Raw genomic sequence first — 24,828 nt, forward strand, 5'->3', positions numbered from 1 at the left:
AAACAGTCATGGTTCCATTCTGTGGTATCCCAAGATTTGCAGTTCAATGGGTACTTAGCACTGACTGCTAGACAGCTCTAGTCAGTTTCTCTGCACCCATGCTCTCCAGCCAGGAGTCTGAACCTACAAATCCCAAGATTCTAGATGATAGAGCCATGGCAGTTAAAATGGCATAAAACTGCTATAACTCTGTAGTGCAGATAGCACTTTTAGTCAGAGAACAAAACTACCTTCTGCTCTTTGATTTCGTCAGAATCACTGTGTGCTACACTTCATTAGCTATGTAACAGAAAAACCAGTAAAACGTACTATACACCTTTCTCCCAAAGCCTTGAGTTCTGCCTCTCCATTTTCTGTATTCCCTCACAGGCCAAGGAACCTGAGATAGGTAGGTGACAAAGCTGGAAGATTAATTTGAAACACTTTCTCAAATTGTAGCAATGCCTGAAGTATGTTACAAGAGCAAATTTCTGATTCAGCCTTTAGGACATTAAAACAAGAATACAGACAAACAGAACTATACAATATACCTTTTATGTCATACTGAAATCTCCCAGCAGCTTAAAGTATAGCTGTCCAATTAATTTTAGTGATGTTGTAGGAAGTTAGATTTGCAATATTAAATTGCCCCCAAATAAAATGGTCACAAATATCACAGAGCTGTTTGAGTCTATGAATGATGTTTCTTCCATGAGACACACCATACTTTAGTATCAGTTCTCTTTAGAAATTCCTGTCATACCTATTTCAGGTTTGTCAAGTAGGCTGATGAGAATGCGGAATGGTTTCAAATAGGCATGATGCTGTTCCTCTGAGTCTGATTCTGCAGATTTCTGATGCAGGATTTCAATCAGTCCCTGTTAAACAACACCAAAACACTGATCCCAATCAAAAAGGAAACATGAAGACACCCAAAGCCATTTTCAGAATGACCCATGGACACTGTATTACTGGATAATAATGCAGTGCCAGTAATTTTGTATAACAGGCAAATTCACTACAATCTTTAATTAAATGGCCATCTATGAAAGGGTACATTAGTTTTTCAGCAATACTAGTTTTAAACCTATTTCCTCCTTGCTCTTGCTATTACAAAACAGAAGGACCATCATGTAGACCAGGGTTGGGAATCATATGGCTCTCCAGATGTACCGGACTACAATTTCCAGCATTCTTCACTATTGGTTATACATACTTGTAAGGGCTACTGGAACTTGCAGTCTAACAATATGTTGAAGGTTGTATGATTCCTACGCCTGAAGTAGAGACAGTTGCAACACAGAAGCAGCATGATATAGCTAATGGAATGGCAATGCTACCTCTTCTTGCAGTTTACTTTCTGGGGTTGGGATGAGATGTCAGTACCTGTATTCTGATACCTGTTACTATGAGCTGCTGCAGTTCCACAGTGGTTAACAGAATTAAGTAAATGCCATCAACATCAGCAAAAAATGATTATTATTATTCTTTTACAATTTTGTGTGTCAAGCCACAAAAATGTCTGATTGGCTTATACTAATTAATATAAAATATAATATAAAAACAGCTGAAATACAAAATACAACATAAAATCAAGAACAGTACAGAGCAACAGAAAACAAAATTCACAAGAATCCCAAAGTTAAAAAACAGATTTTAACTAAAATGTCCAAGACTGAAAATTATTTAAAAGACCAAAGTGAACAAAAATGTCTTCACTAGCTGATGAAAAAGTCACAACAATGATGGAAGGTGAACCTCTCTAGAAAACTTGTTTCATAGCCAGGTGCCACCACTAAAATGGCCTCATCCCTAATGATAATTCATTTTTCTTCATCTGGTGGAGGCACCTCTGAAAATATTAAGGGTAATTACATATGAGTGAAGGTCATTTTTTAGGGAACTTGGTCCCAGATAATTAGGATTTTAAAAGTTTTAACACTTTAAAGAGTTCCAGAAATTGATTGAAAATCTGTGTAACTAGCAAAGTGCAGACAGGCACAAAGGATCAAAACAGATGGCCCTGAAGGGGCAGCTTGATGCCACCACTTTGAATGCCAGGTTGGGGCCATGGCAACAGCATGGTGCAGCCCCAACCTGGCTTTTTGCCGGTACAAAAAGAAGCAGAAAATTGCCACCTCCTTTTGAGTCGGCAAAAAGCTGGCTTTTCTGGTGCCACGCTCACTTTTTAGTGCTCCTGTGGCATGAGATGTGTAAATACCATGCTGCCAGAGCACCACAAAGCTGGCCACTGTGTGATTGGGCGGGCGGCATGATGCCGACTTCAGGGCATCGACGGAATGCATGGCGTCTAAGCTTCATGCTCTGATGCCACCCTCAAGCTGGCACAAAAAGGCAGTCTGTTTTGCTCCAAAGTGCCTTGCAGTTAATAAAGTTGCATCAGTATTCTGGACCAACTGTAGTTTTCAAGTGTTAAAGGAATTCCCATGTAGGTTTTTAAATTTAAAGAACACTTACTTTAAAAAAAATCTGGCACACTTTTAAGTATATACATTATTTTGAGTGCTGTCTTGATTAGTGAGGAGCTCCTGTAAATTCTATATCAGAGGGATCACAATCCACCATACTCTATTTTATCAACTAAGACCTTAACAGCTACATTACTATATGCTGAATTTCTCATAACACAGGTTGGCTTTTTAAAGGAGTATTATTTACACTTACCTCAACTAAAAGATCTTTGGAATATTTTCCAAAAAAATAGAGGGCATGGTCTTCTAAGGGCATGGAAACAGATGAATCTGGTACAAAAATGCCTCCTTTGATATCAGAACCTTTTAAAAAAAAGATTATAAGTACAGAAAATATGTTATACTTCATATAATGTGTTTATTAATACACACACGCACACAGAATACATATAATGGTTTCATTAATTTAATATTCTTATATATTAGTGGCACAAGTAATTGTGGTGAAAGTTGTGCAGCTTTGTTCCTTCTTATGGCACTGCCAGTGCCGTCATGGTTTTATTCATTTAGCAGGAGAATGCATCTATAAAATGCAAGCATGGTACAACCATGCTAATACAGGTCTCACTCCATACTTCAAGAGGTGGGAATTCATAATGTGACACATGTGGTGCATGTTTACTTGATGGAACATAAAGGTAATTAAGAACAAGTATCTTTTGGGCAATTACCATCATTCCCAATTATAAGCCATGTTGGCTGATTTTGATGGGTGTCTGAGGACCCAAAAAAGGCTCAAAGGAATAGTGAGCTACAGTTTCCCCTCCCTAACCTTTTGGGCGTCAAAGGCACACAACTCTTTACAATAGTAGTTTGACTTTCCTAATTCCAGTATTTGAACCAGCATGATGCCTGCCAGTTGTTTCCAAATGCACAGAAGTGAAAAATTAAGACAACAACAATTCCTAAATCCAGAAAGCATGGGAAGTGGAGAACTAGATTATTGAGATTATGATCTGAAGTAAATTTATATGTAAAATGTTGATTTGATTTTTCTTTCATTCTCTAAATGGCTGCACTTCAGACAAAACAGTACCGAGGCTTAAATTCATGATCCATTCCTGGATTACAGCCAATACAAGTGTTTTTAGACAGTCACTACCTCATTAAAAAATAACAACAACCGAATACCCTTAAACTGTTATATGAGTGCCTATTTGGCCTGAAGGTGGTATATACTATTGAATAAACAATGTCCCAGATTTCTGTGCATGTCATTAAAAAAAATCACATGATGGTAAGCACTCTGTTTCTTCACACAGGCATGAATAAATGTAGGAAAAAGAATCACAGGACTCTCTCTCACAATGAATGAAATGACTTGCTCTATCATGTCTATTTTATTTGGTGGAAGCTCTCTAGGCAGGTTTGGCTGGAAGATATTTTGTTTTATGAAACAGAATAGCAGCTGCACTCCTCGACTTTGATATATTAGATTGTACACCTTTGGCTGAAATGTCTGTTTTAGCTTTGTACAGCACCATGTAAATCGATGGTGCTATATAAACAAACAAAAGAGCATCTTCCCCTTTTCTTGACAATAAAAATTCAACATCTACTGCTTGAGAAATCTTACTTTCCCGAACAGAGCCAGCTCTGCCTCTCAGGTTTCAGACAAGTATTTACCAGATCTGGTTTAATATCCTGACATACAACAACATTTTGTAAAGGTATCTCATTCTGCAACAGGCTCACCTTTATTCAGATGAGACCTGAAACATTTTCAAGCTATATTTCAAGAGAACACATAAAAATCCAATTACAAAAGCATACACAGAGATAATGCAACTATAATTTGTATAATACCTAGTAACCATGCATATAATCTTCTGTTTAAGGACATATCTCTTCTTAAGAGAGTTTGGACAGCTGCTGAGAGAAGATGGACTATGTCAGCTCTAGACAGTGGAATGGCACTTTCACTGGGATCCTAAACAAAGAAACAAACAAGTCTGTTATGGGTAAACTTTCTTACACAAAAATGAAACCAAATGGAAATACAGGGCAAATAAAGCCACAACAATATGAAAATAAACTATTTGTAACATACAGACTCTTCTAATTTTAGCATTGTAATAATTTGTTCAACTCAGACAGAATTCTAGTAAAATGTATTCTTCATGCTGCTGACAGATACATCTCCTCTAAATCCCAACCCCTGCCCTTAATCCATGCTTTATTCAGCTTTCCATGAAGGCAAAGCAAGCAGTCCTTAAACATTCTCAACCATGAACTGCAAGAGAAAAGAGTATTGCCATTTGATATCTTTCTCTCTTTGTAGAACTACTCATTAATAAACCTAGGTGCATCCAGGTAAAGCAAAATAACTTTTCAAGTACTTGGGGTAGCAGTGAGCTGCATATAAGCTGTAAATTTTGTGTCTAACCCCCTCCCTCTTAACTGTTTTAGCCATAATATGTACACAGCTATTTTTGTGAGATTCATAGCAAGGGATAGTTTGATTTCTGTGTTTTTCTTAATATTTAAAAATCAAAATAATCCTGAAATTACTTGTATGGAGAGAAAATGGACAATGAACAGGTTTTTTCAGACTTAGGACCCGACTGTGGCCATATTTGAGGTTAGGTAGGAACATCCCCCTCTTCTATCAGAACAGCCAATGGCATGGGGGGAAAATTGCCTTTCATTTCACTATGTGCTTCAGAGTCATCAAGTCAGGGAGTAAATAGCTCCAGATGACACAGGCCTGTTACAGACTGTCAAAATAAAGCTGCTTCGGGTTTCTTTGGAGGTATGCTGTTTAAATGATGCATGCATCCTAAGAATCCGGAAGCTGCACCAAAGCTGCACTCCAGTGCTTAGGAATGGAGTGTGGCTTTGGCGCGACCTCCGGACTCTTAGGACCCATGCATCATTTAAACAGAATACCTCCAAAGAGACCCGAAGCAGCTTTATTTTGGCAGTCTGTAACAGGCCAAAGAATCTTTTCTCTAATTGTAGTGCAAATCTGATATGCACCAAAGAAGTTGATTTGGGAGCAAGGATTGGATAAATGCACGGATTGTCATTCGGTTCCTTCACTTTCTGAAAAGATGTTTCAGAAAGAAAAGTTCCAAACTATATGGTTTCTCACTGATAAATATTTCACTCCTCCATCAGAAAAAACACTAAAGATGAGTACTAATGAGCAAAAAGAACAGATGAATAAAAATGACAGGACTGGGATTCTTTAGTGGTTTTCTGTACCTTACTGCTCTCTCAATGAAACATAGGCGCTTTACAGACTGCCCAAAAAGGGCGGTCTGCCAGCACCTCCGTTTCCGCCGCCGGAAGCCTCAGCCTCCAAATGGCGAGGGTTCCCGGCGGCGGAAAAAGAAGGCACAAAAACCAGCTTCTTTTTCCATCGCGCTTATGACACCGCAAGGCACCAATAGCACACTTGCTGCGTCATAAGTGAGCCGCGATGTGCGGATGCTAAGCGTCCAGCTTGTCAAGATGGCGGTGCCCATGTAGAATGGGTGCCGCCATTTTGTACACGCTTGGCACGTACTAGGGTTTCCAGACGCCCCTTCCTAACCCTAGTACGTGCCGAGCACGTACTAGGGTGCCCGTGCGGAACAGGCCATAATCATCCTATTAAAACCGTACCATTGCAATGGCACTGCCACACCCCTTGTGATACTGCACTAGCATGATATTTTTCCTTAGCATTTATTTGTTAATGTAGCATGCCTTAGCACTGGCCATGAACAGCTGAACTGAGGTCACTTGCTTACCAGTGATGAATAAAATGGGAAGAAGAAGAGAACCACTTCCAAAATATTTCTTTGTACAAGAACATTGGAATCCAGCATTGACACACAAAAAGCTTTGATCTGTGTTAAGAGTAAAAAAATAACAGCACTTAATTTTATGCAACAATGAATTCATATAGTTGGTCTGACCTCACACAGTAGATTGCTTTTCCTTAGCATATTTAAAGTTTTCCTGTCTTAAATTTACATGAGGAGGAAACAAAAAAAATCTCTCTTTCTACTTATTATACAGAATAATGACTAGTTATCTGAATGAAAACAAAGAAAAGAAAATATTCCTGTTGTTTAACTGTAGACACAATAGTCTGGTGCTTTTCCCCAGATATTTTTGCTCAGTTTTATCCCAACAGTAATTATGCCAAAAGCATAAAGTACTACAGTGAAGACAAAATTCTGATATTTTTTGCCAGCACAGAATAGGTAAAAAAAGTGGTTAAGTTCTTGTCATCTTTGTTTTCCTAAGCATTACAGGCTCGTATTCCTAAGCATTACAAAGCATCTCTAGATACTTTGCTGGGCTATGTCACAAATTGAAATATGCTGAATAGTATTTAATAACAGAGCAAGATATATTGTTAAATTGGGCAGATGCAACAGTGCAATACCAGCCTGTAATGCTATGACAGACAAAGAATATGGCAAAGAGGAACATACTCTGACAACTCATCTAAGCCATGGCTAGAAATGCTGGTGCTTAATAGCTGGTAATAAGAATGGGACTGCAGGCTTAGCTAGCAGGATGAATCTCCCTTTGGCAGCCTCTTCCACAGTGGGCTTGCTGTAACTATGCTACTGTGCAGGGCTTTGTGATCATGGCAGAAAATCAGTTAAAGCAGCTTAGAGGCAAGAAGTAAATCTAAGTAGAAGATTTCAACAGAAGTGTCATTATGATGATTCTTGATGAAGACAATGTTTTTCCCTAAAAAGGAAAATCACACAGTTGTTTGGAAAACTGACTAGCACATGCCTTTTAACCAAGTGATGCAAATAATACATAATAGAACCAAGTAGCCTCTTGCCTCCAGCCTAGGCTGGTAGAGAACATTTATACAGGACCCCTATGTGCTGGACATGCAAACTGGACTAACTATTTTTTCAGATAATCTATTAATACAAATTAAAACATCTCATATGTTTATACAATGGGCCCTTGTTATCCACTGGGGACCCCCCACAGATAACAAAATCCATGGATGCTGAGTCCCATGCAATACAATGGCATAGAAAATATATAAAATGGCAAACTCAAGGTTTGCTTTCTAGAATTTATATATTTTAAAACATATTCAAGCCGTGGATGCTTGAATCCGTGGATAAAAATATCTGTGGATAAGGAGGGCTGATTGTAGTTGCAAAATTCTCCCTACTTTCAACAGAGTTGTGGTGGAGACAGCCAAACACTCCATGTATCCTGAGTACACACACACACAGAGCAAACTGGGTCCCAGGCTTGTGGACACAGGGGGATCCTAATCTCCCAAGGCATTAACCACAGCTATACATAATTTCTTGAAATGTTCTTTGGTCACCAAAGATAATTTTGGTAGCAGAACATAGCATGCAGGCACAAGTCCCGACTGAGAAGACAAAGCATAGTTCACTTCCTCAGTTAATGTCAAGAGCCATATTTCTACCTCTGCAATCACTGCATGAGAACAAAGAACGACACCTGCTTTCCAAAGCAGTCAGTGGAAAAATGATGCTCCTCCACCCCACAAAATTTCATATGGCCCCTATTATTCATAAGTTTGTTGCTGGTAATAACAATAGGCTAGAGACAGGGTTCATGTGAAGACAGTAGTATCACTTACCGGTATGTACTTATGATATATGGTTTAGCCAGTTCCATTGCTTATTGTTTTTTGATGTTGTTTATGTAGGGAGGCATTCTCCCCAAAAGCACACTTTCACCATTCTGTAACCTACCGTAAGTTTTGCATCAGTGCCCAGCAAATAATTTTGCTGCTTTCCAGATAATTCTCTGTTGATATGATTAACAACAAACAGTGATGCGGGGAGCCTTATGGAAGGGCTAACTAGTACACTCCCCCACAGTGCTGAATAAAATACTTCTTTGCCAATTACTAGAGACAACTTCACAAGCAAAGCATCTGTTCTGTTAAAAAAAAGAGAAGAGTTGAAATTATGTTTTTATAACACTTCCATTAGGTGAACAATCTATTAAACTAGGATTCAAATATTTAATTAGCAGCCATTGTTTAAATCGTAAGAAAGGTAAGTTTCTTTTTCAATTTTTTATAGTAAAGCCTATATTTTTATACTGTACAACCTGTATACCAAGAGGGGATTAAAGATACACAGATTCATAGGGGACTAAAATTATGAATGCAGAGGAATTGTTGCCTCTGTCTAAGCTAAAATGTATACAACAAATTTGGCATTGCCACTGCACTAGTATTTCAGTGTAATCTGTCTTCCTCTCACTGGATACTCTATACATATTACCTTTGACATTCATGTAAAGATGCAAAATATAGAATAACTGATTCTAAGTAAACAGAGGAAACCAATTCAAGGATTGTGTTGGATTTCTCTTCTGGCTGAACTTACCACGTGTCTATTATAAAATGAAAAGTAAGGACAATCAGAATGCACTCATCTCTCCACATTTGCAGCTTTGACTTTTGCGGCTTTGATTATTCACAGATTTTATTAATATATTCTCTCTAGGAATATCTAGGTCCTCCAGTGCAACTCTGTGGTCAACTTTAACCAAAAGTTGCACTGAAGGACCTAGAGATTCCTAGAGAATGCTCCACTAGACATTTGTAGCTCCTCCAGCACAATTCTATGGTAAATGTCTGGCAGATGTTGACCACAGAGTTGCACTGGAGGACCTAGCGATTCCTAGAGAGGTGTTCTCTCAAGTAAAAATAACAAAAACACTGATTTGTGATTTATTGAGACACCAGAGTTCTCTGACAGAAAAGGCTACATGTCTCACAAAACTACAGTTCGCAGAATTCCTAGCACTGATCCAGGGTAGTTAAAGGGGTCTCAAACTGGATTATTATGTAGTGTGTTTTGGCCCTATGTGACCCTATTGTTGGAACTTTAAAGACATAGTCATATTAATCTGTTTCAGTGTAAAGAGATATAAAAGAATCCTGTAGCTTCCTTGAGACTAAGCAAGAAAAAGAATGGTAGAAAATTCTGAGAATCTCTAGAAATGCTACAGAGAAACTGAAATTGCTAGAAATTTCTTTTTCTTAGTCTCATATATGTTACACAAGATCCCTTTATCTCTTTTTATGAGGGAGCTTTAGAAAAACTAAAGGAGGAGTGTTCAGTGATCTCTGAAAACAGACAATACCTGAATTACATCCAGATTAGATTACTATCATGCGCCCTTGAAAAGCAGTTGGAAACTGCTGTTGCTGCAAAATAATGCTGCCAGGATGCTGACTGGAGCTAGGCATTCAGAACATGTTACAGCTATTTTGTTTGATCAGCACTGGATGCCATTGTCTCTAGGCTGAAGGCAAAGTGCTACTTTTACCCAAATTCCTCACCGTTGTTTCTGCTGGGTAAGGCTGCCAGAACATGCAGTCCAACAACATCTGGAGGGCTGCATGTTTCCCACCAAGGTTTGGCACTTAAATATTTTAGGGAGGACATTCTTCCAAACATTATTTTCTGCATGCTCACATCACCATCTAAGGCAGGATTAGGCCACGCGTGACACAACATAAGGTCCAACACATAGCCCCTTCAAGGTCAATGTTGCTGTCCAGTGTGCCACAAAATCTCTCCAGGAAACCAAGTGAAAAAATATCTTGACCTGTGACCCATGGAAATTTAGGGGCTTTAGGTCCATGAACCAGAGACATTTTTTTCCCTTTGATTTCCTTCATGTTACTTTGAAAAATTGTGTTTAAGTCTGTTTTTCTATAGAGGAGGTACATAGCTGAAAACAGTTAAGAACTTCTACTTTAAACTAAACAAGAAACACATGTTTCAAAGGGGGACTGTTTGCTGCTTTATTTTACATTAAGCAGCAAACAGCAGCAGTCAGGATGCAGCCAACATCAGGTTCAGGAGGTAGAGTATTAGCCCCCAGACCCCCGTTCTTGCCTACTCCTAATCAAAAGCCTTGTTTCAGATTCCTTGATTAGCTGAGATACAGCAGGCCTATCCCAATGGTGGTACTGGATGCTTTTAGCAGTTCAGTTAAAGGTGGCTATTCAAGACCTTCATCTATGTTTGTAGATGCATGTATGAGCACACAGACATTCCATGTTAATGCTATTCACTTCAGTTTGCTTTTTCAAATTTCTGGTTTTGGCTATTTATTTGAGTTCCTGTTTTTGTCCTGCCCCATAAAAATAGTCTTATATTTGTTGGTACACATGCTTCCATACACTGAGCAATTTTTTACTATTGTGAACCACATTGAGTTCATTTTTGAAGTTTCTTAAATAAAAGAAACATTTTACTGTGAAAACTAAAATATTTGCAGTGTTCCATGGTGTCTTTTAGTATGAGGGTATTTCTAGAGAACTTCCTTCCAGTTTGTGACCAAGAGCACCTGACTCTTTGCACTTTTTCTGCTATAGTCTTATGGGTTTTACTAAATACAGAAAAGCTATCTTAATTCCCAGTCTATATGTCTCGCCTGCCCTTCCTGTTCTTCTTTTAGAAGCTTATCTTCTTCTACATTGTCAAACTGTTTGCAAGACATCTGCCCTGCCACACTACGCCTATGTACAACTGGAAATGGATAGATCCTATTAAGAAAAGGAGTGTCAACAGAGTATCTTCCAAAAGCGAGAAACATTTACCTTTCATAGATTTCTGACCCTTCTTCTAGTCCAGGCAGAAGTCCAATTAAGAAGGCTTGAAGACTTGGCAGGAGGGACTTTTGAAGTGGGAGAAAATACTTCTCATACAGACCAAGAAGAACAGGCCTCACTGACATTGCCGCATTTGCCAGCAAGGGGAACAAGCCTGAGCTGTGGGTAGGTGGAGGTTGTCACAGGGAAAGGAAGAGAAAGATTTGTTTGTTTGATTGATGTGGGAAAGAGTTAACCACTGGCTGTCTTCACATGTAATACTAATCAAGCTTCAGTTAGCTTTGGGCTCATGCTTTCCTCCTCTGAGACAGCTATGAGGAATCTGGAAGCTTTAGCTTCCATTTTAGGTTTAATCATAGCCTTTTACATCATCTAAACCCAAGGATTAATCACAGCTATCATTTGTTGAAACAAACTAACTTCAAACCACAACTCTAGAATTTTTCTTACTTCATCAAACCATACTTAAGTCTAGCTGCAGTGTTGTGTCTAACTATTGTTAATATAAAATGGGCACTTCTATGCCCTTTTCAGTTGCACCAAGAGGAGCAGTGGGAAGAACACAAACTCAAGGTACACTGCGCCTCTCATTTTCATAATGGTGAACCATGGTGTGAATGCCAAATGCAAACACAGCCAGTGAATAATTAAAATTGAACATATATCTTACACCAGTCGTCTTGCAGCCAAGTCTCTGTCAATTCAAGGGGGCTTACTCTGAAAAAAGTAGGTATAAGTGTGCAATGTAAAATGGTGGCCATTAAAGGGGGAAAAAAACAAAAACAAAATATTACCTGTATAAGAACAAGTCCTTTGCAAGCCATTTGGTTCCAATAATTTTAAATATTATTTCATAAGTTTCTAGTGCTTTTAAATGCACTCCGCTAGGTAATGCTGGATGTAAACACTGAGACAATCTTTTGCTGATAATCAGGCGTCTTGGTAAAAGGGAATATTTCAAATTACTTTGAAGAGCCTGTAAAACAAAGGTGGAAATTATATTATTACTTGCATGAACACTAATTTCATAGCTTGTTACTATGGCAGTTCTTCTATAGAAACTATCTTGAAATACCTAGGAATATCTTGTTAATGTCCCTAACTTAATATGCAACTTCATCATTAATTAAGTCTTGATCTATAATTCAAATGATGACTAGCTTTTTTAAAAATTAGTTTTTATTGAACTTTTTCAAAGAAAAAGAAAAAAAACTATATAGATTTTGTATAACAAACAGAAGGAAATAAAAAGAACTAAATAAGCAGTTTTCTGCAGGAGTCAGTGAATCTGTTGCGTCTATAACTGTAAAGCGTCCTTCCAGAAGATTGTGCAGTTGGAGGTCAGAGTTGATGTAAATATCCATTTACATAATCAATAAAGATTGTCCAGTCTTCCTGAAATGTGTTGCTTCTCTTTTGTCCATTACAGAATACACCACATGAAGAAGTTTTTCTAGAAACCACATGTTCCAAATCTTTTTCCACTAACTGATAATAGCAATAGAGTCAATTCATCATGTTTTATTGTTTTGCATATTTTATCAAAGTAGTCGTTGTAGACTAATTACCCAAAATTTAACAAAAAATTTCAGGGAGAACAGAAAGATTTTATCCTTTCTTCCTGCTTGGGGATTTGGTTGCTCAAATTACAGAGAAGGTTGCTAGATTCAGTGCCTGTGCTATTACTACAAATTTTAGGAGGGAAATTTTTAACACAGAAAAGTTAGTTTTAGCAATGAAATTTTAACATTTTACTCTTTTCTGCTTGTAATTTTGGGGTATTATATAAAAACTGTTAGAGATTTGTATATAGTGTTTTATTAATTTTAGCTGTATTTTAGCTGTATATGTGTATATTTTTATGCATTTTATTTTTTATATTTTGCCTATGATCATAAGCGAATGATGAGGTTTCCAGATTTACAACATTTGGCCACCTCTAATGTGGTAGCCACAATAGAAAAGGCAATCAGTTTTCTGTATTTCAGGCTGGCATTATTATTAACATACATTGAGAGTAAAATAAGAACATGACAAAAATGTACAGTTTGATGCAAATGTATGAAATTTGATGTTGAGCTGCATTCCAATTTTATTTTACCCTTTATTAAATTCACTTACACAGATACATTAAATAGATACAAAAGTTTTACAATGGCTCAAGAAACTTGGTGGGAGGATTTTAACCATTTTAGACAATTGGGTAGGTGTGAGGTACCATCTGTGGGTGATTTTAAAAACATTTTCCTTCATAGATGCTGCCTGAGACATATGGAGGGAAGACCAAATGCGTGCCTGCTCAGTATCTGAAATTTTTGTTTTCAAATCTGATTGCCAAAATGAACAAACAAATTGGTCCCTGCCATATGTATGTTCAAGTAGGCGTTTGTATAGGTAAATTGATACATTTGAAATGGGCGGGGGGGGGTTGATTGTCTGGAGGGAAGTTTCTAAAGTATCGATGGATTTGGGTGTTCTACCGGAGAACAAATCCATGGTGTGATAAATTCTTAATTTTTTAAATTGTCATTAAAAAGAAAAAAACATACACACTATAAAAGAGAACATACACAATATAAAAATAACAATAAAAACCCATTACTTAAACAATACATCAAAACTCAATAACACTCAAACACAATTCTTAAACATAAAATAAACCTACTAAAAACACAAAACATAAATGACTTCCTTTCCTTTCCATTGGTGCACTGCAATGTCATATGGGCGTTGCAAGAAGAACCTGCTTTTTTGGGTTCTTTTTGGTCTACGGGGAAGTCCCGCGGTCTGGAGCCTGTGGCTTCCCTGTGGACCAAAACTAGGTGCCAGGAGACTGTCCTTTTTGGACGGTCTGTCCTTGCACCTTAGTAACATAAAATTTAAACAGATCTCACATGATGTAATAAATTCTGTAATGTTTCCATTACTTTAATTTGTGGAAACTGGTCAACCATCAAGACAATACTAGCTTTTAAAAAAGTAACCAATCTTTCAGTGTTAGTTTTATCTGCAAGCTCAATACTGGTAACTACAATCTATCAGACACCTGCCTGGAAGGAAATCAAACAAAATTTGAATTGGCAACCCTTTCAAGTATGACCCTGATTCTCAAAATGTAGCTGCACTAGCTGCTCTGATTATGTATTTATCTGTTACATGTGAGAAAATTCCCTAGAATTGCTGACACAGAAATACAGAAGAGAGAGAATCTGCACTGTTTTAGGCTTAGGTCAGTTTACTTATGAAAACTCAACAGAGCGATTCACATACCTTAACAAATATTTTACATGGCTGTCTAGACACTTCCTCACACCCCTAGTAATAAACTCTACCTTTTATAGCAAATATTATTTTATTAAAATTAATTTAATCAACATTGATTAATTCTATGCCATCCTGGTGAGACCAACTCATAGGTTCAGATATTATCTAGCAATTAAAAGCAGCAGCCTGCCTTACCCACCGATTTTGTAATCATGGATTTCACCATCAACAGCTTGAAAACATTATTTAAAGCCTCACAAAGCAGACCTTGATTTTGACATTTTCTTTATGGGACAGCATTTTACTATAACCCTGAATATAATAGGACTTGAGCATCAACCAATTTTGGTTTCCACAGCGGGTCCTGAAACCAAACCCCAGCAGACACCAAGGGCTCATTGAAGGAAATGGAAGTGTGAGAAAAGTTGGTACTGAAACCTAATGGTAATTTACACAGCTGGACACCAGCCTCCCAAGTCATGAAAAATATTAAACCATGAGAAACATTAGAGAAATGTTAATAGACTCACTGGCATTTCTGGCCCAACAATGTTCCTGATTATAGCCAGGTGATATAAGTACAATATTACTCGTAATTAGAATATTACAAGGGGCAAACACTTGCCTGAACAGGATAGTCTTTGCTGTATGACAAAACACAGTTAAATAAGAGTGCCTGCTTAGCCTCCGGGGCAAAGAATCTCACAATTTCGGCACAGCCATCATTTCTCTTCTCCTAATCAATGTGCACCCACTATAGTTGGAGAAAAAGCTTCTCCATTTGATTTTAGTGCACATGCAGGCTTGTTTGTGAATAGACAGTCTCTAACATTTCCTGGTCTAAGCTATTTAAGTCTTTAAATATCATTACCATCACTTTGTACTGTTCCCAGAATCACACTGATTGTCATGTCCCCAACAGAGGATCCCTCTGGTAAGGAAGACTCCCTTCCTCCATGTCTGAAGATGGTGAGGAACTGGTTCACTCTGTGGAGTCAAGACTCTCGAGGTCATTGGAAGCTTCATCCCTGCAGTTTGACCCAGGATGCTCTCATCGTCTACATATGGAGACCCCGGCTCAGTTTAAATATGCAAGAAGGCTTACTTCTTGGGGGGTAAGAGTCTTCTCTTGATACCCCACAAGTGTAGGACCCTCTTCCATGAAGACATAATGTAGGAGTATATGCACTTGATTTGAAGGTAGCGGAAACAAAGAGCTGACTGTGGCCTGCTACAGACTGCCAAAATAAAGCTGCTTCGGGTCTCTTTGGAGGTATGCTATTTAAATGATGCATGGGTCCTAAGAATCCAGAGGTCGCGCCAAAGCCACACTCCATTCCTAAGCACTGGAGTGCAGCTTTGGTGCAGCTTCCAGATTCTTAGGGTGCATGCATCATTTAAACAGCATACCTCCAAAGATAGCCGAAGCAGCTTTATTTTGGCAGTCTGTAACAGGGCTGTGTTAAAGTATATATGTATACATTTTACAAAGCAAACCTTGGTTTTGTCATTTTATATAAGGGCACCATTTCTATTGTAGTTAATGGGATTTGAGAATCCACTGATTTTGGTATCCACAGGGGGTCGTGGAAAAAAACCCCAGCAGATACCAAGGATCCACTGTACCTGACTCTTTAGGAGAAGCACAAACCTGCCCAAAGAAAAATATTCACCACTATTGAAATGAGCAGATTCTCCCACCAACAATACCTGCCTTGACTGGATTAAGGTGCAACTTGTTTGCCATTACCTATTCTTCTATCCCAATAACTGTCAGTGAAAATTGCCCAGACTAACTTTTCAGCAGAAAATTCTTTAGCAGTAATGAGAGGGTATCACACTGCCTCAATGTGAGACAGAACTAAGTAGTGCAAGTAATTCTACAGTGGCAGTGAAACTGGAAATGCCCCAACAACCTCAATAGAAGAGAGGGAAACTCTTTTTAAAGTTCATTAGGCATGCTAAAATTAGCATGCCAACCCTTTTCAAACCTGTCTCCTTATTTTTAAGCCATTTTAAACCAAAAATCTAAAAATATCACCCATTCTTGTAAAAATTTAAAGGTAAGTGCTATTTTCCACATAAAGTGTTGAACCTATATTAATATAATATTTAAACTATTGATACTTGTCCTAATTAAACATTTCAGTTCAAATATCTATGTGATATGAAAATTTGGTGTAACCGATATGAGTCCAATAAACTTGCAAAATAATAAGAAACTCTACTGTGACAGAAAAATAAAACCAGGATAACCGGAAATCCACTGTTGATTTTGGAAAAAAAGTACAGTCGACCCTTCTTACACACGGGTTTCTTATACATGGATTCAAGCATCCACAGTTTGAAAACGTTCAAAAAAAGTATAAATTTCAAATATCAAACCTTGATTTTCCATTTTTTATAATAGACACCATTTTTGCTATGTTATCATATTTAATGGGACTTGAACATCCACGGATTTTGTTATCCATGGGGGATCTTGGTACCAAACCCCAGTGTGTAACAAGGGTCTATTGTATTTCTTGCTATTAAAGTATATGAGGGTGTGTGCAACCTATTTCAAATGTGAATTGTGGTTCCTGGAGTATTATACGAGAGGTCATTCGCCTTATAGAGGTGTCAGGAAAAGGACAGTTGGGGGAATCGGGGGGGGGGGCATCTCCAAACAATATTGGGAACAGCATGTGGCCTCAGGACCACACTTGGCCTAATCTTGATTTAGGACACCGGAAAATTCAGCAGTGCAAAATTTTGTGGAAAATCACTATCACTGACTCTTTCTGATGCTGTCCCCCACACACTGGTTCATGGAATAATGAGAACTAGTATTGAAACAAAGACTTACATAAGAAAGGCAAAAATGCAGTTGGGGCCTGCCATAGTAACAATTTGTACAAAATACATAATACCTCATTTATAACAAATGCTTTCAGCAACAACTGTAGAAAGAAGACTTGAAGTGCATGTTCTTATTCAGTGTCTGCAAACAAATGATGTTCTAGAGAAGCTAGGTACGTACACTATTTGCAGTCAGAACAGTTTAGCCTGGCCAAGTTCTGTTATAATGTCAAGGCTGTCAACTGTATAATCCCCATTACCCTGTTGACAGTTTAGCTTATGCCACTAGATCTAATTAGGAACAATTACCTTCACTGCCTGCAACACTAATGGGATATTTCAGACCCAGAAGCTCAACATATAATTTATAATCTAGGCCTGAGAAAGCAGTAGTCAAGAAACAAATTTGCTTTCCTAAATCCAGCTGATAGTTCCAACTAGAGTACACACAATGAATCAGTGGAATTTACATAAATGTTGGCTTATCTATTTCTTGTAGGTTCAGTGAGACTAACAACTGGATTTGTTGTTATCCTTGTGTGCCTTCAGGTTGTTTGCAACTTACATCCTAAGGTGTATCATATTTAGAATTCAGAGACATAGTCATGTTAGTCTGGAATATCAGTATGCAAAGGGATTTTGTAGCACCTTTGAGACTAACTGCAAAAGAAGCTGTAGCACAAGCTTTTGTAGGCTTGGTCTACTTTCTCAGATGCATTTCTAAAAGCTTACGCCAGGGGTAGGCAACCTGCGGCCCACGGGCCGGATGCGGCCCAGCAAGGCCTTGGGACTGGCCCCAGCTCGGTCCTACCGCCGATTGCCGCCGGGGCCTTTGGCCTCTTGCGCACAGGGGCAATTGCCTATAGAAGCCTCAGAAACATGCATTTATATTAACATTTTTTTAAAAATCAGCAAATTTTTTCACGTGTCCTCCACTTTTTTAAAAAGTGTCCACCATTTGAAAATGTTGTCCTACATTTGTCCTGGTTTATTTAGTTATTTAATTTTTTTTTTAAAAAAATATTTAATTATTTATTTTTTGGCTTCGGCCCCCCAGTTGTCTGAGGGACAGCAACCCGGGCCCCGGCTCAAAAAGGTTGCCTACCCCTGGCTTACGCTATAACGTTTTCCACACAGCGGGTCTCAAAGGTGCTACAAGATCCTTTTGCATACTATCACATTTAGAATGGTGAAAATAAAGCAGACAAAATATGAAGAAGACTGGGAAGAAAAGCAGATATCTGTATTTAAACAAAAGAATGTTAAGCCATTGCTGATACCAAGGTAACAAGTGTTTCCTTGTAATTATAAGTATACTCTGTTCTGCAGGCTGCACAAACTTACAACAACTAAGGATATCCTGGATAAACAAATCACAATTTAAGAAAAGGTAAAAGGCTGTTTATCTTTCAGCGTTTCCTCACTATATTGTGTTGACCTTTTTTAAAACCCTAGAAACAGTTTCAATTAAGGAAACATGGCTCAAACATATGACAAAACAGGGGAGTGCAGCTCTCCCAATCCTTTCTAGGCTGGGGGAAGGTTAAGCAATCCCTTCTCCTGCTGTTCTTTTACTGAATTTGTAACCAACCCCACAGCATTTTCCAAGAAGCATAAATACAACCACCACAAACCAAACAATGCATTTAAGTGTTTAAATGCTGCCCAGTAATATAAGTTCTTTATGCTGCATGAATCCACCAGCAGAACACAAGATCATTTAGCTCACAAAATGTTACAAATCTTACAACCCTAAGGATACCGCAAAAATCTAAAAATTAGTGTTTTAAGATCAACCCTCCTCACTCCAATAAAATAATTTTAAAGACTAGATTACAAAATGGACACTATACTCTCTGGTGATGGGTGTCACTATTGAAAAAGCCCTCTTTCTTAGAGCCTCCCACAGCATTACGTGTTACAGGTGCATCACAGAAAGGGATAAGATCATTTCAAGGCCCAACCCAATATATGTGAAAGGAAACAATTCCTCAGGCACTCTGACTGGCCGACCCAATGCCTGTTAAGACTTTAAAGCAGGGATGGGTATCATGCAGCTCTGCAGCTGTTGCTAAAATGCAACTTCCAGCATTCCTTTCCATTGGCTGACTAGTGCTTCTGCGGGCTGTAATTCAATAACATCTAGAATGCTGCATAATTCTCATCCCTACTTTAAAAAGTTAATAGCAGCATCTTGAATTCATGCTGGAAAACTTCTAGAAGATTTGTGGCTAATATTAAATACAGTTTTTAAAAATCTTGGTGCAGAATTTAATTAATAAATTGCTTTGATTAGCACTCTCTGAACAAATCTTGCCAAGAAAGCAAGAAAGCCCCATGACAGGATCACCTTAGGGTCACCATATGTCAGAAATGACTTGAAGGCACAAAACAATTGGTCTGATTAGCATTTAATATATTTAATTAAATACTTCAGCCCTAATTTGTTTGTTTGTGCTGAAACAAACACTTCTATATCTCTAGTATGAGTAATGTACAAGCCAGCTCTTTTCTGTAAATCAGAAGCGACCAACTACGGCCCGATAGATGTTGACCTACCACTCCCATCATCACTAGGCAGCATAGTTAATAGTGGAGATTATGAGAGTAGCAGTCCAAAATTTACAGAGGCCACACTTGCCCATCACAGTCTATTCTTTTCAAAGGTCTTACACATACTATGCCTCTTGCTATAAGAGTAGTGATAATTTCTTTTTATTGGCATACAAGCATGTAGTGTAGTCATCCTTCTAATGTTAACTGTTAAAGAGTAGATGAATGCAGCAACCCAAGATCTATCTCACCTTTTCATCAAACCAACTTGCAGTGTTGCCAATCTGGTGACTTTCACACCAAAATGGATACTTTTCAGAGCCTTTGGTATGATTTTGGTGATTGGTTTTAATGATAATTTTGAAAGTTGAAATAAGTATTTGGTGAGATATGGGGGGGGGGGGATTTGGTGAGTTTTGGCCAAACGTTTGGGGAATTATCTTCGAGGCTTGTTGGCAACACTGCAACTGAGGCACCGGGTGTTGAGAATAAGTGATGTGGTGCAGTAATGGACTGAATGAGGGCCAGTTGGCTGGTGGCCAGTCTAGACAAAATGGTACACTTTCAGTGAGTGGTTCTTCTGCTTGGCTGAGCAGTGCTTAGTCTGTTCTTGGACTACCTCTAAGGCAAAAGTGGCCTCAAGTAAACAAAGCTTCTCTTATGAACTTAGGATCACAGATGGAGTTTCCTCATTGAGGGAGACCACAACTATTGCTTGAATAGTTGCTATAACCAGTCACATGTTTGTCAACCATGAGGTTTCTCATACTTAATTAGGCTGTTCATTGGATGACAGACCAGCAGTCTGTTTCTGGGGCCATGCTTAAAAGTCTTACCAGAGTTTACATTCTGATGCCCTAGCCTTTAAGAAGTGGAGCAAAACTTGCAGATCATACACATACAGTCTTATATAAAAATATGACTGAACATATCCTGCCTCCAGACTGCTTATGACTTTGTAGGTCAAAAACATTGCCATGAAATGTTCCAAGCAACAGACAGAGAGCCAACAAACTTGATGTAATATGGTTGACAAAGCATATTCTTGGCTAAAACCTATGCACTTCATTTTGCACTAGTTGTAGTTTCCAAGCACATTCCAAGGACAGATCTATGTAGAGCATTTTACAATGATCTGAGGAACAGAAAGTTTTCTCAGATAGTAAAAGCCAGAAATGTTCAGATTATAATGCAGTGGTCTCTTTCATATAGTAAACTGTACTTCTAAGTTATTTGAGTCATGGATTGCCATCACTGTAGAATACGTTATAAAGAACAAGCTATTTCTTTTAGTCAGAAATATTAAATAATACAACAGCTATCTTTTTCATTCATACATATTTTTGGTAAAAAAACAAACACCTTGCCATTCCATTGTTTCAGCTGCTTTTTGCAGAAATAATTTAGTATTCAAAAGAAATATTACAGAAATTATTGTTTTATTACAAAAACCTAAAGATAACAACTAAATATTTATTATGATTCCCAGCAAAGCCATAGAAACAACACAGTATTTACTTGGTAATTATGAGGGTTTACAGTGAAAACAATGTTAGTTTATGCTGTGTTAACTGATTCTCCAAATGCAACTTTTTTTACACTAAGTTGTTTATGTTTCGATTACGGTAGGTGTAGTCTGTATGCATTAAGTGTTCTTATTTCAATAAATATAAGAACAATTAATTTGATCATTGCATATTATTGAGAAAGTTGTATGTTAAAATGAAAGGCATGGCTATTTTAACACGTGAAGTGCAAAATAAAAGCTTTACTCAGTTAATATGTAGTTTTGTTCAGTCATGAAATATTGAACAGCTAATATGTTGAGACTACTAATGGTCTTCAAAACCACCAAAGCAGAACGTACAAGTAAAGAAAGTAAGTAAAAGTAGCTCATTACACCAGTACATTCAATCATGTTGTATCATGAGTCATCATTCTTAAGTCAGTCAACTAGAATTACTCTAGCACTGGTATAGTTTATCCACACGACTATGGCTCCCAGCAGATCCTATTAAAACAAGTAAAGTACACAGACTCTCGTACAGCCTCACCTGCGCTCAGCATATTCCACCCATACTACAGAATATGACAGATCTTCTCAAGTCATACTGGGCACAAGCCTAGCAGTAACTGCCACATATATGCCTTTATTTACATGAACAGGGTGCTTTTAAAAACTCACCTTCCAGGGGGAAAAAACTGGATGAACACAAGGGGTATTAACTTTTTTTTTTATATGATACTCTGTCTTTATGTTAAAGGAGGGAGGGCAAGGGGGGTAGTTGGTTACAATTATGTCATAAGTATATTTTAATGTGAAGATTCCACAGTGAGTGGGGGCAGAGGGGGTTGTTATATGTATGAATATGTAAATATTTTGAATTTTTTTGGTAAGTTCTTGTGTGTTTATACATTCTTTATGTTTCTGTATGCTTTAAAATTTTCAATAATAAAAACCCACCTGCCATTATATTACTTTGGATTACAATAACACTTTACATTAACCTGGCTGATGAGAACTCTGTTTAAAGGGTCTCCTTGCTCCCCACACCTACACTTTACTAGAAAACTGGCTCTAATTTGTTGTGGTAGGTATGGGATGCTCCACATGTAAAACTGCATTATTTAGTACTAATTGTAATGAAAATCTCAGTCTTGCACCTCTTGTAGGGGAAGATATACCTATGTGAGAAACACAAGGATTATTTGTTCTGGGATAGTGAAGAACAACACTGAAATAACATGGGACAGGACTGCTGGCCTGAACACAGCTTAAGAAGATTAAGGGAATAAAAAAAACCTGCACCAGATGGGACTAATGGAATAGAAAAGCTGATGGAATGGAAAAAACTCTACAAATCTAATTCCTAGTCTTACTGTTGTGCTACATATTTCACAAACTATCAGAACAAGCTCCTTTAAATAGCACATCAAATGTCTACAACCCAACTGAGGTAGGAAGGAATCAACACTCTTTTTAGTGGCTGAAGGCTGATTTCTTTGCATTCTGTGATCTGCAAGACCTTTAGACTTTTAGAACCTATTCGTCTCACAATAAGATTTACTTTATTAGGCCTGCTTTATTTTCACAACAGGTTTAATGGCACTTTGATTGAGCAGTCTTTATTTTTTTAGTTTTTTATTCCCCCCATGTTTCTTATTAAACGTTTTTATTTCAAATTGGCATTAAAAAGTAACATTGAATAGTTGAGCACTATTTATTTTTGTAGAAAACAAGGAAAATTTGCAAAATGTACAAAAGTTATGTGTGCATGTGCCATCAAATCTTCTGTCAACTTATGGTGCCACTATTCTTGGGCCAGGAATACTCAGAGGTGGTTTTGCCAGATCCTTTCTCTGAAATATCGCCTACAGCACCTGGCATTTGTTGGCTGTCTCCCATTCAAATGCTAACCAAGGCTCACTGTGCTTAGCTTCTAAGATCAGAAGTGATCTGGTGCCTATAGGGTATTTAGGCACCAAAAATAAAGAAAACTAAACATTCCAAGAGTCAAAGAGGACACTACATATTTCAAAAGGCATGCATCAGTAAAATACAGTAGTTTACTGTTTTATTTGTTTTGTTCTGTTTTGTTTTTGTCTTGTAATAATGTGTATGTGTTAATGTTGTTTAATTAGTTGGTTTTAATTATAATTGATTTAATAATTTTTTAAGGGGGGGAGGGAATTTTGATCTACAATGTATTGTATTTTATCATTGTTAGCCGCCCCGACTGACCTCAAGGGGCGGGATATAAATAAACTTTTATTATTATTATTATTATTATTATTATTCAACATTTTAATCATTTTTAAAGCATCTAATGAACAGTTTCTCATAATAAATACAATCTAAAACTTAGAATGTTTATAAATGAAAGTTAATTCTAGAATTTTACAAAGGTATTATTTTTTTAAAAAGGTCAACGGTTTATACTTATGGGACATGCATCCAAAAAGGTAATATTGAATCTATAAGTGTATGTTACTAACATCAAAGGTTTCCTGTGTCACACGCCTTTTTTACTTCCTAGTTCTACTTCTCCATTTTGGACTAAATTGAGGAGGTTAGCACACAGCAAGTTATGATACAGGACACAGGTCTTGCAATGTGTTTCCTCACAGATATAAGATCAAGATCTAAGTTGCTGTTTTTCCCTTTAATGGTAAAATATTTTTATGGGTCATCAGTTGAAGACAAATCTATAAATTTGTATCATGTTCCTATACTTAAACAGCTTTGTAAATGTTGGCTTCAGAAGTCTCATTTAAGATTTTCTCTCCTTTTACCCACTTATTCTTCAATTCGCAACATACTGTTAAAGAGAACTATCATTTCTATCCTTAGATCAGGCCAAGAGCACTACATCACTTCAATTCAAACAGCAACACTAAGATTATGCTATAAACTAATGTACTGGTAATTATTTTTAGAAATCAGTCAACCATAAAGTATTCCAGTATATTAGCAGGAACTGTTTCTATGTAAGGAAACCTGTTATATTTAGTCCAAAACACACTAAAGAAATAATCCAGTCTGAGACCATTTTAACTGCCCTGGCTCAATGATAGGGAATTCTGGAAACCGTAGTTTTGTGAGACATTTAGCCTTCTCTATCAGAGAACTACAATCCCTAGCACTGAGCCAGAGCAGTTAAAGTGGTCTCAAACTGGATTATTTCTGCAGTTTGTTTTGGACCTCAGTGAACATCCCATCTTTAATCCAATTTATCAGATGATTTCTTTTATAGCTTTCATTTCTGTATTATGATCTGCTCACTATCAGCTTGTCAGACTGATGTGTAGACTGTAACCTAAAACTATTTTTATTATTAAAAATTAAAAATTTAAAAAAGATAGCCAAATACATTACCTTGTTAAGTTTACCAAGAGAAGATATAAGATCTGCCCATTCACTTGAAGATTCAAAGTTCCTCAAAGCTTTGTCAATTGCTGAAGAGTAATTTCTGTATCTATAGTCGCCAAGCAGCTCCTGCTCCTCAGGGTCCATTTTAAATTTTCATTGCCTAAAACCTCTTGTGAAACTAAGAGAAAACAAATAAACAAAGACAATTGATAAGAATCTCAATGGCATTTGCTATACTG

At 37.5% G+C, this 24,828-nt stretch overlaps 1 protein-coding gene across 5 annotated transcripts in view; it reads right to left on the bottom strand.

Annotated features, from left to right (window-relative positions):
- The window catches only part of DOP1B (DOP1 leucine zipper like protein B), an 89,020-nt gene that overhangs the window by 58,517 nt on the left and 5,675 nt on the right, over positions 1 to 24,828 (bottom strand). For all 5 annotated transcript variants that reach the window (XR_016280222.1, XM_089512027.1, XM_089512026.1 and 2 more), the window contains exons 2-9: positions 24,596 to 24,767; positions 11,856 to 12,037; positions 11,050 to 11,220; positions 8,174 to 8,363; positions 6,209 to 6,307; positions 4,278 to 4,401; positions 2,665 to 2,774; positions 743 to 857 (exon numbers count right to left, since the gene is read on the bottom strand). Coding sequence is in view for 4 of the 5 variants with exons in the window: in XM_089512027.1 (XP_089368153.1) it covers positions 743 to 857; positions 2,665 to 2,774; positions 4,278 to 4,401; positions 6,209 to 6,307; positions 8,174 to 8,363; positions 11,050 to 11,220; positions 11,856 to 12,037; positions 24,596 to 24,733 (1,129 nt within the window). In the remaining variant the exon portion in view is untranslated. The remainder of the gene's footprint in view (positions 1 to 742; positions 858 to 2,664; positions 2,775 to 4,277; positions 4,402 to 6,208; positions 6,308 to 8,173; positions 8,364 to 11,049; positions 11,221 to 11,855; positions 12,038 to 24,595; positions 24,768 to 24,828) is intronic.

This window comes from Sceloporus occidentalis, unplaced genomic scaffold (assembly GCF_023333645.1).
Source record: "Sceloporus occidentalis isolate IW3139 unplaced genomic scaffold, rSceOcc1.0.p SCAF_2, whole genome shotgun sequence".
Taxonomy (NCBI): Eukaryota; Metazoa; Chordata; class Lepidosauria; order Squamata; family Phrynosomatidae; genus Sceloporus; species Sceloporus occidentalis.